An 18,665-nucleotide genomic window follows, 5' to 3' on the forward strand; every position below is an offset into this window, starting at 1 on the left:
TAGAAATTTCTTTCAAACAAGATAAAGAGACTGTTTTGATAGATTTTGAAGAGCGATTTTTAGGATCATAGTTAAATTTGCCTCTTGAAGAAGCTGTCAAAATTTTCGGACTCTAATACAAGTGGTTCTGGAGCTATACGAGTGACACACGAAGCAAGCAGACCAAACACCTCCTAGAAGAGAGAAGGCCTCAGCACGGGTTACTACAAACGAGAAATCTAATCCTTTATTAGTCTAATCGAAATGACAACTTACGTATTTCCTCCCCACTGGGCAGTTTAGTTGCTAACAAGGTTGTGACACTTTTTTTTTCTCCCAATGTTCGTTACATCGGACTATACTAAGTTGATCCGGGTGGAAGCCTTTTCTCATCTAATAGGTGTTGGGAAAACATGCACAAAATTCTTCCTTTAATCACTAAATGCATTTTAAAGGAGTGCCAATTTGCGACGTTTTCAAAAAAGCCGCTGTCTAAAAGGCTGACGGAAATTTAATGACTACATGTCTGATAATTCTAGTTCGATACCAAATGTTGCGTGATATATTCCTATAAATTTGCTTTAATGAAACTAAAACATTTGTCAAAGCTACCGAATTCACACAAGTGTGATCTGTGATAATAACATGTGAACATATCATGCAATTTGGTCCACTAGTTTATTGAATAGAAGACAATGTCAATCATGTAGTATGAAAAATGTAAAGTGTAGTAAGCTGTTACTAATAAGCATCAGATACAGCAAGCTACATAATTAATTTTCAGATGCCTATTTCTTCTTGTTTCAACTATAATTGTGTTTTGTCGCCAGCTATAACTTAATCTTTATCAATGTAATGATTAAAAATGTTATAGGATTTCACTTTTTTCAAAGGTGACATTTTACATCTAACTGTTCTTTAGTATTATTTCCATATGTGTAATTTACGAGTTTTAGAAATTTTCTTTAAATAACAGAACGATACAAACAGCATCTTATTGAATACGCGAAAACTGTAATGCGTTAGAACTATATAAAAAAAAACTCCTGAAAGATGTAAAAATGTAGCAATGACTTGTTTCTATTAAAAAATACCCTAATTTTTCTAAATTTTATTATCGGTTATATAAATTTTTCTAAAGTCAAACGATTTTAAAATGGAAAAATTCTTGATTGACTTTTTGGAAAGGGGAGGATGTTGAAAATATTTAATTCAATATTAATTTCAGCATAGTTATTAAACTCATACTACATCTAGTAAGTAACTAGCATAGTAATCTAATAATTAATAATTATAATTTATTCACTCTTATATTTTCAATCATTTTAAATAATTTTGACAAAAAAAATCAAGTTTATTGAAATTCGTTGGAATATTTTAGTTCGTCAAGCAGCGTCGTAAAAATGTCGTGTGTCTTAATGGTTTTTATACTTCACATACAGTTTAAATGATTTTCATTCTACTGTACTGTAGAAATTAATTGTAGTTAGCTTTCTGGTCACGCTTCATTAAGTTATAGGTCAAAACCTAAAAGTTTCAAAATTCCACTAACAAGTAGCAAGTCAAACGCAAAATTAATATAAATAACTAAAAAATGATTTGATGGCTTCTCTTGTAATGAATTATTTACCTACTTCAGAGAATTCGAATAAAATTATTATTTAAAATCTCGCCTTTTGAAAATGAAATAGATTTAAAATTGGATTTAACTTTTTTTCAATTGCATTTGTTCTGTTAATTAACAATACGATTTTTAAATTTTTGCATTTTATCACTCAATGTACTGCCACCAAATCAATAGACTAAGAACTATAGTTATATTTTATCCAATATATAATTATACAAAATGTAAAATTTATTACGAAGGCTGACATTTCGGGACCCCGCTTCTCATAAAAGAACATAAAACCGAAGTTACAACCATTTACTGTAAAAATATTAAAGGTAGAGTAGATGATTGCGATGACTTACAACCGAAATTTTAGATCGTCTTATAAAATATGATAACTAACAAAAGAGAATTTTCAAAGAAAAAAATACTTTAGTCCAGAATAAGAAAATACAATACTTATAGAATTGTAAATGCGTATGTGGTAAATATAGTGACAATAAAACAAAGATAAAATTTCCGCTATAAATAATAGAAGAGATTCTATACCTGTTCAAATAAACCCACAGTTATACGACACAAATATTCGTAGTATGCAGCTGTGCTGAAGTTTATTTAAAGAAAAATTAAAGAAACTGTTTCCCGCCAATTTCGTTTAATACAGTTTAATGACCGATGCTTTCAAAACACTTGAGGAAATTAAATACGCATTATTCTTTTCGCAGACGACTTTTCCTTTTTGGAAAAACAATTGAAATGGCTGAGGGAGGTCATTTAATAGACAAATAAACATTGATTAGTATGTTTTAAACATGTTTTCACGTAAAATACTTTATTAAATCGAATACAAATAGTTAGAAAAGCTTAAAAAAATATTTTTACTTTTGTACCTTTTGGTTAATTTAAGATTACTAAAATTTGCTCATATTACTTCGTCATTCCATTTGAATTAAGAAAATATATATTCACAAAAAACATTAAAAAAAAAGAATTTTTCTTCTTTTGGTTGCTTTATTCAGAGTTTTGCTTTAACGTCAGTGCCTACTACTAAATTCCTTTTTAAATAGCGTTATTTTAAAAAGTAGGATTTTTATAAGGAAATGTCTATATATTTTAGACCTAATTTTTTAATAAACAAAAATAAATATAAATTTATGATAAATGCTCTTTAACAAAGTGAAAGCAAGCTTTTTATTTTTTTTCATAAACAAAAATAAATAAAACTACATGATAAATATTCATTCGCATAAAACAAGAATTTAATTAAATTAAAATTTTATATTTAATTTATAATCTCTTTCATATAGAAAAGAAATAAATTATTTAAATTCTACAGCAAATCTTCAGAAAGAAAGGTGCATGGTTAAGGCATTTATTTCAAAGCAAGACAAAGTTGCATCACATCGAACATCAACGAAAACGAGTTCTTTTAATTGATATGCAAGCAATTTTCATCATCAATGTGGTTATTAATAACTTCAGATGACTCCCAGCGCTCTTGAAGTACAACCAAGGACGAAACATCGTTAATTCTTTGTGATAAGATAAACTGGATTATTGCACACATTGTCGTATCTTATCTTCTTCATGTCTTTCAAACCTTTTAGTAACCCTGGAGAAGTTCATCGATTTAATGCAGACATTGAATCCGTAATAATATGATCGTAAAGGTTTTACTAGAGTGACAGTTATAATATGCTGTTTCTTTCAGCTAAAGTAAAATGAAAAAGAATATCAAATGATAGTCCCAGTTAGAGGGCTCGTACTCATGTGTATTCTGTTAGTATTAAGTGCTATTTCCAGAATTCATAGTAACTTTTTGTAATAAGTGGTACATTTTCTCTCTCTCTCTCTTTTTTTAAATTTATTGAATTTAAGACTTATAATTCAAGACATTAGACAAATTTTTAAAAAAATGTCAATATTTTCAGTTTCAACGAAAAATAATTTTTTAAGGATATTTTTAAGGATAAGTGCGTCTTAACCCTTAAAAGTAACATGCAAAAATTTATCTATCCAAAATAGTATCATTCGGAAGTAAAAAGAATGGTATTTATAGTTTTAAAGAGCATGCAACCACCAGAAAATGGTTTTTGAAAAGTAATGAGATTATATTTATGTCATCAACAATGAAAATACATCAAACTTTTTTTCTAGAGCAACAAAAATTAAATATATTTCTAGGTAAATATTTGATGCTTTATTTAATAATCATATACTTACCATGAAGTAAATGTTTCAGAAGCACTATCAATAGCATTATAATGAAAACTATTTTAGATATTCGAAAATTCTCAATCATAAAATTTACATCATTTACATCAAATGGTTATGAGAGTTTTTAATTTAAGAAAACTTTCCCGTTCTAATTTTTTTTTTTTATCTAATGCTACAGCCTGTTGAAAATATTTGCCCAAATTTTTTTTTTCTTCCTGTCGGAGCAAAACTGTAAAAGAGTAAATCAGAAATTAGTTTTATTAGGCTCGACAGGACATAAGAAATAATATAGTTTTTTTTTCTCTATCCACACACACCTGCTAACATAATTTTTATTTATTTAGTTTTAATTTTTTTTACTTTATGTAAATTGATTGCTCGCTTTTTTTTAACAAAAATTTATTCATGGTTGCTTTTGTCTGAGGAAATTCTACTAAAACTAAAACTAAAACAGCGGCTCGACAGCCCATAGAGGGCCAAGGCCTACTGCGTCCATCTCAGGTTTCTTGACCTTGGGCTCTGGGGTGCAGAAGCAGATGTTCCGGTCAGATGGTCAGCCGAACGCGGAAACCCCAGTGTTTAGTTCCCAAGCATGCTTGGTACTCATTTATCGACCCACTGAAGGGATGAATGGCTGAGTCAACCTTACCCGGCCCGAGGATCTTACCAGGGACCTGTGGCACGACAGCGCGAAGCGCTACCGAGAAAATTCTGCTATTAAAAATCAATTCTCAATAGCTGAATTTTGAAGAAAAAAAGTTTTTTTTTGAAAATTTAAATAAATTTTATTTAACATTAAGTTTAATAAGAGATTGTTAGCATAAAATTATGCTTTCATTATATTTAAAAAAAATTACGACGAATGCGTTTTTTTTCTCACTCCTTAAAAATAATTAAAAAGTTTCAAATTAAATTTTTTGACATATGATGTAAGATTTCATGGAGTTAAGATCAAATGAAATTGTATGCTTTTTCTTTATTGAACTCACTCACTTTAAATNATATATATATATTTAAAAATTTTTTTAAATATATTCTTTACAAGCTAAAGGATATAGGACTATGAATCCTTTATGGTATTCATACGACAAAATCTCATGTTATACTATACATAGATTACTCAACTTATTACTCATATTCGGATAAAGTGCAACATTCGAGAAAATTGAATATTTGTTATAACATGAAATTTGCTGTTTGAGAAATATTTTTCTATCAAAATGTTTATGTTTTCCAATAAAAGCTTACATGTCGTACGTGTCTAAAAAAAAGCGTAATTTTTCAATTTTAGATGTTCTTTAAGATCTTAAAATGCTCGAAATTTTTGACATTTTAATTTCTATATACGCTTGTCATCGTATTATTGTCCAATGTATTCCAATACTTCGGTTTTTTAATTCTTATTTTTCGGTAATTTTTATGAAATAACAGTTTTTTCTACAATTTTATCCCTTTTAGAGAATTAAAAAATAAATAAATGACTTAAAATTTTATCAAGCACAAATTTTTTAACTTTTAAAAAATAAGTTAATGAAATAAATGAGATTAAGAAAAAAAATCATGAAAAAATAGCCTTTTAATAATTCGTAAATTTTCAGATATTTTTACTTTGACCAGACATCATCTTATTAGATATTAATTATTATTAACAACTTTCGCAATTTTTATTATCTATTTCTTTTATTTCTTCCTCAGATCTAATTTGGATATAGAATCCTTTTGCTCACCATGTACCGTGTTCTTTTCATGAAAATTTATCTGTACTTGTTAATAATTTGATTGCGATTAAAATGTGTACAAAAATTGACTTTAAGATATTTAAGTGCAAAATAAATTTTGTCATGCTTAATTTCATTCATAAAATTTTTATTCATATCAATCCTCCACGCGTTGGTAAAATTGCATAGAAATTTTTTTGTTACGGCCGCTCTCTCATTTTATAACAAGGAGGAGACCGGATGATGTAGGAAACTTGATGTAGGAAAGCTTGCAGCTAAAGCTCAGGGCTTAAATGTTATTCATCTTTAATATTCGTCATCATTTTTCTAAACCCTGATCAACTTTTGCTATTTTTTTATTGCAGCATTCCACCTTTTAGAAAAAAATTACAAATTTAGTGCCTTTATCTCACACGTTTATTTTAAGAATTCATCCTTAGAACACTATGAATCAATTATTTTGCAAAAAACTAAAACTTAAAAATTGCTCTAAGTATTTTTCTTCATGCATCTAAAATCACATGATAAAATATTCTATCATGGACTCCAATCAATTTCGTAGTTATAGAGAAGTAGAATTGTCCTTACTCAGAAATCAACTCATCGACGCTCAGGCAGACTAACAGATTAATTTTTTACTGTATGATGAGTGAGCAATTTAATCATTATCTAAATGTCTCAACCGAAACTGGCAACTCTTTTAGAGACGCATTCCCATAAAAAAATTTGTATTTATGAAGTATTATTCTCTTATGTATTACATTAATAAGTTTTATAATATATATACATGTATTCGACAGTTTTATTTTTTAGTACTTTTTGAGCTATTATTGAAAAAAAAAATTCATTTAAAATTTAAATTTTTTCCTGGCTTAAATAAATAAACGGATAAAATATCAATTAAACATATTAAAAATAACGAATTAAATAAATAAAAATTTTAATAAATACAATTTCTTAAATAAAGTTTTAAAAACTGATAGAATATTTTAAATAAAATAAATATAAAAAAATTATAAATTTTCTTTAAATAAATTTTCCAATATTTCATTTGATCTAAATACCTTTTTTAATATTTATAATTTATATACATAATTTTAATATAAGAAATTTTTATCTATGAATTTCATATGAAAATATATTTCGCAACCACAGTCAAAGTTACCGCACTTGTTTTCCTATTTCAGAACATACCTTTATTCAAAAGTCCCAAGAACCTGGGATTTCTCTGAAATTTTCCTAGTTTCGTAAATTTCATATCCTATTAGTTACATTATTTTTTTAATATTTGTTATGTATTTGAAAAATGAAATTATATTCGCTGTGACGTTTTGAATTCCGAGTAGAGCTGAAAGTTGAAGTAGAAGTTTAATTTTATTAATTATATAAGTATAAGCTTAGAAACGTTATTTCCTTTTGTTAACTGTAACCACGATAATCAAATAAAAAAAATAACTTTTTTCTCTTCTGATAAAATTTTAGTTTTCGTCTTGGCGCAGGAATTCTCTGTTCGTAATGTGTTTGTGAGAAACCTGGAGATATCATATTTTTCTCTGATAAGTGTTTGTCGAAATCTTTTTTTTCTAATGCAATACACAAAATCCTGCGAATGTATAGCTGTAAATAGTTTTTAACTCATAAATTATGGCAGCAAGTTTACCTTATGAAATTTCAAAATTTAGAAATCATTCAAGACAGCTCAGAAGAATACTACGTGATACTAAACAATCCCTTGAAGATATTGAAAAAAGTGGATATTTTACCGATGGTACATAATATATATTTTCTGGTCATACTTTTAAAACTATTTTTTTATTACTTGTTAGAAATTATTGTTGAACCGTTGTATTTTTCCTCGTTTGTGTAAATTGCTATTACAAACCTACTTTCTCATTAAAATTATTTATTATTATTTTGAAATCTGTGTGATATTTCAATGGTAAAACTGCTTATTTCTGTTTTTATAGTTTAAGTATAGTTTTATAACATTTCTTTCGTTTTTTTCATTAGAGTACTCTAATTCAGTTTTTTTATTATAATAGTTATTTAATGTTTAGTTTTTAAATACTTATATATTGTGTATTTAACTAAAAAAATTAAAAAGCTCTCTTAAGATTTTTAAAGTGTGTTGATTCAAAATTTTAACTTTACTGTTTCATGTAATGTTTTTAAAATACATTTAGAGACAATTTTTAAGTTTGAATTGTTTATGTAGTAAAGGTTAATAGTTTTTTTAAAAAATTCTTATTTATTTCTTCATATTTGTGTGTTAAATATAAAACTTAAGAAGGAAATTACCACAATGATTCCCGTATCCTGATCTGTCGTGCTAACTACAATCGCCAAGGTGCTGAATAGATAACTTGCTAATTTATAAAAAAAATTTAAAACATGTTGATGTTTGCCTGGGGGTGGCTAGGAATTATTCCTTTCGATTTTATTCCATTTCCTTTTGTTTCTGTGATGTATTTTTAGTTTCTCGCGGGCCACTGCCCGAAGTTGCCAAGACTAGACGATTATTCTGACACAGATCTCAATACCGAAATAGGGGTCTGTCCAGACATTTTGTGAAAGGTCTGTTTTTCATGAAATTGTGAAAAAATTACTCATTCTTTCAACCAGGGTCCGCTTTTATGAATTTGTGCAAATAGGGTCCGTTATTGCAAAAAAAAATTTTTTCAAGGAGTTTTTAAATTGTAAGTAGATACAAGATTATGCTCAACACTGTAAAATTATAATTAAAAGAATTAAATTTTCAAAAATAAACAACAATTGCTGCTTCTAAATTAGAAATGCAACATACAAATATTTGGTATTTAGCCTATACTGCTGAATGCAGAATATTCATTTAGGACGAATAATGGAAGAATTTTCCGCCGAAGACAAAACTTAATTCATTTACATCCATTTTTCTTGTTTTCTGCCTTGGAAAGGGTTTATTCGATTAACTAAATAATAATGAAGATAAACAAATTTGTGAAGGGTCCGAATAAAAGAAAAATGACTTTGTGAAGGGTCCGTTTTTAAGTTAAAATATTTTGTGAAGGGTCCGATTTTATGAAGGGATATTTTGTGAAAGGTCCGTTAACGGACCCAAATTTCTTCTAAACAGACCCCTGCGAAATCTTCCCAATGATTTTTAAGAAAACACACTTCTAAGGAAGCTTCTTTAGTAAGAATGCCGCAGTTTTATATTTGCAGAGACATTTACCTACAGTTGTTGTCCCCCTCCTTCAAACGTAGTTCTCTACACTGAAACAAGCGTGATTGAGTGTCAAACATTCAAAGCTTGACAGCTCAACTACAATTATTTGATTTCTATTAAGCATTTTAAATTATTTCTTTGTTTAATAGATTTACAAAAAATGCTAAATAACTAGTTTAAAAATATGTTAAATGATTTTCTATTTGTATTTAAAATATCTTTGCACCTACACTACATGCCAAACATTTGGGAAGATGCAAATTTGTTTTTAAAACAAAACATTATTTTTTTTTATAACATTACTATGCTGAACACTAAGACTGCAGAACTTAGAGGTCTGCCTAGGTTTTTCTGAGAGGTATCTGTTTTATGAAAATTNGCTGCCCCGAAGTTGCCAAGACTAGGCGATTATTCTGACGCAGATCTCTATACCGAAATCTTCCCAATAATTTTTTAAGAAAACACACTTCTGAGGAAGCTCTTCCCGAAGTTGCCAAGACTAGGCGATTATTCTGACGCAGATCTCTATACCGAAATCTTCCCAATAATTTTTTAAGAAAACACACTTCTGAGGAAGCTCTTCCCGAAGTTGCCAAGACTAGGCGATTATTCTGACGCAGATCTCTATACCGAAATCTTCCCAATAATTTTTTAAGAAAACACACTTCTGAGGAAGCTCTTCCCGAAGTTGCCAAGACTAGGCGATTATTCTGACGCAGATCTCTATACCGAAATCTTCCCAATAATTTTTTAAGAAAACACACTTCTGAGGAAGCTCTTCCCGAAGTTGCCAAGACTAGGCGATTATTCTGACGCAGATCTCTATACCGAAATCTTCCCAATAATTTTTTAAGAAAACACACTTCTGAGGAAGCTCTTCCCGAAGTTGCCAAGACTAGGCGATTATTCTGACGCAGATCTCTATACCGAAATCTTCCCAATAATTTTTTAAGAAAACACACTTCTGAGGAAGCTCTTCCCGAAGTTGCCAAGACTAGGCGATTATTCTGACGCAGATCTCTATACCGAAATCTTCCCAATAATTTTTTAAGAAAACACACTTCTGAGGAAGCTCTTCTTCAGTAAGAATGCCGCAATTTTATATTTGCAGAGACATTTAACTACAGTTGTTGTCCACCTCCTTCAAACTAAGTTCTATAAACTGTAACAAGCGTGATTGAATGTCAAACATTCAAGGTTTGACAGCTCAACTACAATTATTTGATTTCTATTAAGCATTTTAAATTATATCTTTGCTTAATGGATTTACATAAAATGCTAAATAACTAGTTTAAAAATTTGTTAAATAATTTTCTACTTGTATTTAAAATATATTTGCACCTACACTACATGCCAAACATTTGGGAAGATGCAAATTTGTTTTTAAAACATAATGTTATTTTTTTTTATGACATAACTATGCTGAACACTAAGACTGTAGAACTTAGAGGTCTGTGTAGGTTTTTCTGAGAGGGACCTGTTTTGTGAAAATTTAGACATAATTTGTGAAAAATTAAGAATTATATTGAAAAATCAACACAAAAATATGGTAAAAATATGAATTTATCGTTTCTTAAGGGATACAAAGATAAAATTTTAAGAAAAAGTATTTTGTGAAACTATCCTTTTTTCGTAAAGTGGAATTTGTGAAGGTACGGCTAAACGGTAGTAAATTAGGCCTAGGCAGACCCCTGACTTACTTTACTTGACTGGTCTAGTTGCACCATCACTTTCTTGTGAAAATTAATAATCAGTAAATTTAAAAAAAAAATTGGAAATTTTAGAAACATTTCAAAAAATAAAAATCCTGCTGATTCAGACATTAAAATTCAAAAACTTAGAGGTGTCAATTTAAAGATCTCAAAAGATTTGAAAAAATATTTTACAATCTAAATATATCTTGAAACACATAATTCAAGGAATAGTTAGAGATATAACTAGAAGATTTTTCTAGTTATTACTCATTTTCACTGGTTTTCATTAAAAAAAAAGAAATAATTAAACATTTATGAATCAAAATGCATTAAAATGGTAATAAATAATTAATATTAAATACTTTATTCCCTCCCTGGATAGTCAAAATTATTTCGAAACAATGTGTTGTCCATCTCTTTAAAAGATTTTGTGCTCACCTTTAGTTTCTATTTTTTTTTTTCTTCAACTCAAGGATATTCTTTCATATACTACATCAGAAACTCTACATTAAAATGAAATAAACATTGAAATTTCCATGGTTTAAAATATTTGGTTATTTTTTTCATTGATTATTTAGAAATTGTTTCCTAAATACTATTTTGAAAGTTTTTCTTTAATTCAAAAAATGTTTATATTTTCTGAATTGTCTTTTAATTTTTTACTAAAAAAATTGTAAGGTAATATTTTAGTTCTTTTGTTTCCATTTGATTTGAAGTTTTTCCATTTTTTGGTAGCTTTAAAAAACTACAAGACATAAAGTTTGAAAATCAATGCTCTTTTCGCAACTTTTTAGGTTTTATTGATTTAAGTTTGAAAATATTAATAAAATTCAAATTTTTTTGATTAGCATTAGGGTATTGTATGTTGTAATCTGTAAACATCAATGCTTAAAAAAATTTATGTCTGCATTGGATTATCTTACATATTTCGTGTACTTTCTGTAATGTAGAGTAAATGAAAAAAGATTTGAAGTTTATTGGAAAGATTTCTCTATATAGTGATACCTGGGCTAAAACAGTTGATAAGTTTTGGCAACAATTAGTTACTGACACATGCAAAGGTGAAACAAAAAATTTGAATATCAGGCAAACTTAAGGGTAAAACTCTTTAATTTTTTTATTTTCTTGTAATTATCTAAATATAACTTTTCAGGGGTCATTTTAGAAAAAATCTGAGTCTGTTAACAAACCATTTGCAAAATTTTTTCATAAATTAATTTATTGTTATAACTAATCATTTACAAATTATTTTTTACAAATTAAAAAAATGTTTCCTTCAAGAAATTTAACTGCTTTAATCATTTTTTTAAAACAAAAACTCCTTGAAAGACCAGTTTTTTGTTTCTCCCCCCCCCCAAAAGAAGCTTATTTTTACAAAACTGTGAATAGATTTTTCATAAATATGGGCCTTTCACAGAGAGTTTGTTCCAACCACATTTTTTCTTAATTTTTTAAAAACATCTGGTCCACATTTTAACATTCGCAAAATTATAAGGAGATTTTTCACAATAGGTTGAATATGATAACTTACATTGCTCTGTTCTATTTATATCACTGCCAATTGACTATCTTAGCATTTTCATTATTAACCATATTTTTTATACTGTTAAGTTTTCTGATTCATCTGAAATCAAAGAAAAAGGTTTAATTTGTAACTTCAGTTTATCAATAATTTCTGTGGGTTGTAGCTAATATTTTTCTCTATTTTCTAGTTATTAAAAATGATTAAATCTATTTCAGAACAAATCTCCAGTATCCAATTAAAACTTGAGAATGAGCAAGCTGTACATGATCTAATTTACAGTGCTGTAGGGATTACAATATTAGGACATGATTGTTGGGCTAAAGCAGCTGTTGCTAATGAATTGTTTGGACAGAAAATATTACCCACAGAACCTCATGATGCAGAGAGTGATGGTTCTAAGTTTTCCTGGCGCATGGTACGTTATTTTCTTTCTCTCTCTTTTTAATATGGTTAATTTAAAAGGAGTTAAAACAAAGAAATGAATTTTTGGAAAAATATGCTTTGATTTTAAAAATAAAATAAAATTATGTAGTTAATTTATTTAAACTTCATGTACTTACTTTATGTTTAACAAAATTTAATTACTTTATATTTAATGTAAATTATTGTAATATGTAATGTAATTATATAATACATATATATAATATATATATACATATATATATATAATTAAGTAAAAATTATAATAGTTTGGTAAAATTGCACAACTCTTAAGGTATCAATTCTAAATAAAATCATTATGCACTAGGAAAAAGTGCAATTTTTTAGCTAATGATTATATTTTTTTATTTTATTTTGAAAAAAAAAAATTCTTATAAAATATCAATAAGAGGTTGCAACAGGTTACAAGAAATAGTTTTATTTCCACTGACTTAGGAATATAAGAACAAACAATTAACATAAGTTTCATTTGATGTTTTTTTCTTTCTCCCCCCCAAAAAAACTTGTAGATTTCAGAATTTGTATTATTTGACTTAGATTATCTCTAAGCTGTGTTAGCTTGCCTTTTGTACTATTTATAACTGTTGTATGTTTAATATTAAACTATAATATTAATTTTTAAATTCAAGGATTTTAAATATCATGTAGTTAAAAAACATTTCAATGCATTGTCAATAGATTGTTTTTATTTTGTAAAGTTAATATTCCAGTTATGTTGAATTAAAACGACTAATTAGATTTAGTGGATTTTTATTTTTGTAAATTGTCATACAGTCGGACCTCGATAATTTGACACTCGCTTAATTCGTCACTCCGGTTATTTCGACGCTTTTTTTCAAGTCCCGATTGATTTGCATTGGATTTAGTGTTAACAAACTCCGTTTAATACGTCATGGAGAAATTATGAACTCCGGATAAAATGACACTTTAAAGAATGTTTTCACTGGGAAATTGCTTTTCTCCAGTCAACTTTTTCGGAAATTTCCACTTGGCTAATTTTGCCATTCGCACTAGGCAACTGGTTCTTGGAATTCGGACACTGGAAGCGTTTTCCGCTGCCCTTTTGTCTCACCCCTCCTTCCACCCCCTTTTGCTGAAAGAGTTGCTGCTTCTTATCTCTGACCTTACGAGGGGGTAATGGAATTCGGACACTGGAAGCGTTTTCCCCCTGCCCTTTTGTCTCACCCCTCCTTCCAACATGTCTTGCAGAAAGAGTTGCAATAATGCTCCTTATCTCTGACCTTACGAGGGGGCAACGGTGGGGGCGGGAGAACATGTGGCAGAAAACGAGCATGTTGGAGTGCGCGCCTTTTCTTCTCTCTCCTGTAAAACTTAGTACGGCGTAGCAGTGCGGTGGTGTATCGAGTCTCTCTAGTCTTTAGTTTAGTGCCATGGCGAGTAAACTTGGATACAAATCTTGGACGTTGGATGAAAAGCTCCAAATGATAAGAGAATTTGAGCAATCTGGAATGTCTAAGGCTGCTTTTGCAAAACGGAAAGGAGTCCCTCGCACAACGTTCATTGCCATTTGGTCCTTAAAAGATAAAATTGAAAGTTCTTTACGTGTTCAGGATGGCGAGAAGAGAAAGAGAATGCGTGTTTCGACCTTCGAAGACGTTGAAAATGCTCTTGTTAAATGGTTTAGAATGGCCCGAGCCCAAAACATTCCAATTTCAGGACTTATCCTGAAAGAGAAAGCTTTGCANTTATTGTAATATGTAATGTAATTATATAATACATATATATATATATATATATATATATAAAATTAAGTAAAAATTATAATAGTTGTTTGATAAAATTGCACAACTCTTAAGGTATCAATTTTAAATAAAATCATTATGTATTAGGAAAAAGAGCAATTTTTTAACTAATGATTATGCAAATTTTTTATTTTATTTTTAAAAAAAATTCTTGTAAAATATCAAGAGGTTGCAACAGGTTACAGGAAATAATTTTTTTTCCACTGACTTAGAAACATAAAAACAATCAATTAACATTAGTTTCATTTGAGGTTTTTTTCTTTTTTTTTTTCCCCAAAAAATTTTTAGATTTTAGAATTTGTATTATTTGACTTAGATTATCTCTGAGCTGTGTTAGCATGCCTTTTGTACTATGTATAACTGTTCTATATTTAATATTGAACTATAATATTAACTTTTAAATTCAAGGATTTTAAATATCATGTAGTTAAAAAAAATATTTCAATGCATTGTCAATAGATTGTTTTTATTTTGTAAAGTTAATATTCCTGTTAGGTTGAATTAAAACGACTAATTAGATTTAGTGGATTTTTATTTTTGTAAATTGTCATATTAATATTTTTATGTGGGAATGAAGTTCAATTTTCTTAATTTTTATTTAAAATTTTCGTAACTACTTCTTGCCTTAAAAAAATGTGCATGAACATAAGGATACTTTTCTCACAAATCACTAATAATGTGTTGTACACCTGTGTATACAATAATACCATGTATTAAAAAAGATATCCATTGTTTGTGATACGAAATAAGATTTTTGTGATTTCCCTAATACATTGAACACCTAATGCCTTACAGCCCTTGACTAATGAAGTACATGCAGCTGTAAATTTCTTACTAAAGCAAGTGGTTAGGAAAACTTTTATTTTTATAATGTATTTTGAAGATCTAAATATTTATTCTGAATCACTGTAATTACAAGAAATTAAACTATATTAGTTGATTTTTCTTACATATATATATTATTTTTGTTATAGTGTTTGCATTTCTTTTTATTTATTTTGTTGTCATTGGGATGAGGTGAACATTTAACTTTTCTAAGTTTAAAACTTTTTACACAAAAAAAACAAATATAAATTTCAAAAATTTATCTCTATAATTTATCATTGATGGACATGATCTATGCAATTCTTTTTAAATATAGGGTTCTTACCATGTAAAAAGAATAAAAGGAAGATTGAATAAATAATAAACGAAATCATAATTTTCAGTACCTTTTGTAACTTTTTAAGTTTAAAATTACATTATTAAAATAGGTAATAATGTGATACATTAACATTTTAATTACACTATTGACAACTAAGTGATTATGATGAGCTGCCAGCTGTTTTATGTTCATTAATATAACGAGAGTAATTATGATAATGATGATTGTAATTTTCCAATATTTTACTCAGTGATATTAAATTGGTCATAGGCAGTCAATTTTTTGAAAGACCACACTTTCAAACAAGGATGAGCAAGGAAGAGAAATCTTTGCACGCATTATAGGTGGTTATTAGCTCCATGAGGTTAATTTCTCTGATCCATTTCCTCATAACATCGCACCAGAACAATCAAACATAATCAAAAGCTTAGTTCAATTCTTTACAGTTTTGTGTTGTGTGAGCACATGCTAGTGTTAAGCAGCTCTACTTTTTTCTGATTTGTCCATAGTTTTTAATGAATATAAGGTGAGCTTTAATAAAATTGATTTTTTTCAATTTAGGTCAGATTTATATATGGTGTTCAAACTCAGGTGACATTAGCTCTTCCAAATAGTTATGAATTATTAGGTCATCTTGTTTCTCATGAACAACAATGGCATACTGTTCCTTTGGAAGATCTTGAATTGAAAGTAAGTATCATCATTATTATGATTTTTTTCAAAATAATAATTTTTTTTTTTTTTATACATTTGACACATTAAATATTGATACTTAAGGAGTTATTTTAAAATGTGTTTTAGTTTCTTCAAAGATTTAAAACCATGCTTTTGACTCAATAAAGTTTTCTTTCATAAAAGCTCAGTGATCATTTTAATCATCAATTATATGCATTTTATTTATTTAATAATTCTTTTAAGATTCATTTTAAGATTCAATTGAACCTCAAGTATCTGAACCTATTTCATCTTCTAATATATGATTTCTTTTAATTTATTTTCTAAGTATTTTATACCAGATGACATAGTAGAAGCACAATATTCTTCTTCCAACAATTTAAAAAGTTTTTTGATCAACTGAACATTGAAACTATTTTTTCATTGTGCAGTTAACAAATATGTAAATAATAACAAAGTATTTTAGCAAATATATATTTCTCCTGCTAGCTTTAGGGATTTCATTGATCAGTTTCAGTATAAGGTTATAGGTGACGAGATGTTAATTTTCATATGGTGTTAAACAAGAAAAGCTGTGTTTAAAGTTTGATACATTATAGTATCAAACTTTATGTAATAGAATGTATAATTTTGTGAGTTACAGGTAAAGTTTTGAATATTTTTTAATAGCTATTTTTATTTTTAGAGAAAAGGTAGTGAAGATCCAGCATTTGAAAGTGCAATATTAGACATAAAGTTACGTCATCAGTTACTCAGAGATGATGTGGTTGTTATGATATCTCCCACGAATGTTAATGCTAATTTTGAGCAAGTTCTTTCTATTTGTATGGAAGGTTATACACCTATTGTGATATATGCTATTGCTAATGGCACTTTAACTCAAAAGGTAATGGGATGCATAATTAGACTTTATTGGAGTTGTATAATATTACAGAAATTGAATATTAACCAATTGTCATTTGCTTTAAATTTTACATTTTGTGAAAGTAAAAATTTTTTTTATTGGTTTGTAAGATTACTAATCAATTTTTACTTTTCTTTCGTATTTTATAAGAACCCTAATTTCTTATGCATTTATTTGTTTTAAGTTTTATCTTGGACATCTTTCTGATGTGTTAAAAATTTATTTATTGTTTATCTCTGCAAAAATTTGTACTATTTCTGATTGATATTTTTCTTAAACGAGACTATAATAAAATGTATGCTTTTAGTTTTAAAAAAAAAAAAAAAATTTGTGCATTATCATAATTCTTATTTGTATTTTATTAGGCGCTACAATTTATTTGAAACTGCAAGATACTTTTCACTGTATTACGTAAATTAAAAAATTGTTATGTAATTCTTTATTTTAATACAAAATAGTTAACATTTCTTCATTTTTCATAGGAAGTGACAGAACTTATGGAATTAAAGAAGAAATTTCCAAAACTACCTATATTTTTCATTTGTGTAGTTCCACCCTGCTGTGAACTTACTGAATCTGAACAGCATGAAAGAGGAATTGGCTTTAACGCTCGTAAAAAAACTTCATTCAAACCTCATTCTTATCACGAAACATCCATTATGCATCAAACTGTGTTAAAAAGAAAAGAATCGCTGGATTCTAAATTAGGTTCAACTTCTATGACTTTATTTCAACAATTATGTGGGCTTGGTTTTTTGAATGTGATCTCTCCAAATCTCAAGAAGAAACTGTGTAGACAACCTAGCGGAGCCATTGAAGTGGAAAGCAAACTAATTGAAGATTTAGAAAATTTTCAAAGGTAAATTTTGATAAAATTTAATATGTTGATTTGTATTTATCCTACTTTCAAAGGAAATTTATATTCACTTATAATTCTGGAGCTGTACTTATTAATATAGATTACTCATGATATTTACACATTCAACAAAATAATCTTTTAACAAATTTTGAAAAATATTCTTTATAATAAGTCTTTTTTTTCTTTTTTTTTTACTGAAAAACATTTTGCAAAATTCAAGTTCGTAATTTTTTGAATTGTTACATGGGAATAAAACCTAATGACAACTATCTCATTCATCAACGTTAGTATGTGACAATTTGTGAGGTTCACTTGTTAGGACTGTAAACATTTCTGTTTTTTTGTATGAATTTAAAAGTTAATTTTTGTTATAGTTATGGATTTATTTTATTGTAGTCCTAAAAATGTATTATTTGGACTGTATTATTTGCAAAAATGTATTATTTAGAATTATTTAATGAAATATTTTTACGTTTTGATTTAGAGAGGTTAGTGTATCTGTAAAAACATTTTATCAATTATTTCAAGATTCAATTGAATTTGAAAAATAATTTATGCAAGTAAAATTTTTCCACAATAATTTATTCCAATTCCACAATAATTTATTCTATACTAAATTCTTCGTAGTTAAGTTATCATTTTCATAGGTTCTGTAGCACCCCTGTTTAGTAGAAAAGTGTTTTTTCCCACTGTATTGTTTTAAATTGTTATTTTCAAAATATACATTGTATTTATTCATTGCATTTTTTTAAACTTAAAAATTTATGCTTTTGAAGAAAGTGAAAAGAAATTATTTCAAATTTTCTGTTGAGACATGTAGTATTTGATATTTTGAAGGATATTCAGTATTTTTTTAATAATTTTTAGAGGGTGGCAAATTTAAGAATGCCACTGGAAAAAATACCATTAATTTTTCATATTTTGCATTTCTC

The 18,665-nt window shown here is 27.7% G+C and overlaps 1 protein-coding gene across 4 annotated transcripts in view; it reads left to right on the plus strand.

Annotated features, from left to right (window-relative positions):
• The first annotated feature begins 6,883 nt into the window (after positions 1–6,883).
• The window catches only part of LOC107436193 (dual serine/threonine and tyrosine protein kinase), a 28,601-nt gene continuing 16,819 nt past the window's right edge, over positions 6,884–18,665 (plus strand). For 2 of the 4 annotated variants that reach the window (XM_043042198.2, XM_043042199.2), the window contains exons 1-5: positions 6,987–7,291; positions 12,163–12,362; positions 15,857–15,985; positions 16,656–16,856; positions 17,357–17,733. In XM_043042198.2, coding sequence (XP_042898132.1) covers positions 7,168–7,291; positions 12,163–12,362; positions 15,857–15,985; positions 16,656–16,856; positions 17,357–17,733 — 1,031 coding nt within the window. In that variant the 5' untranslated portion in view covers positions 6,987–7,167. Of the gene's footprint in view, positions 7,292–12,162; positions 12,363–15,856; positions 15,986–16,655; positions 16,857–17,356; positions 17,734–18,665 lie in introns of all 4 variants that reach the window. The other 2 variants (XM_071177454.1, XM_043042200.2) reach the window with 2 other exon arrangements.

Source organism: Parasteatoda tepidariorum, chromosome 2, assembly GCF_043381705.1.
Source record: "Parasteatoda tepidariorum isolate YZ-2023 chromosome 2, CAS_Ptep_4.0, whole genome shotgun sequence".
Classification (NCBI taxonomy): domain Eukaryota; kingdom Metazoa; phylum Arthropoda; class Arachnida; order Araneae; family Theridiidae; genus Parasteatoda; species Parasteatoda tepidariorum.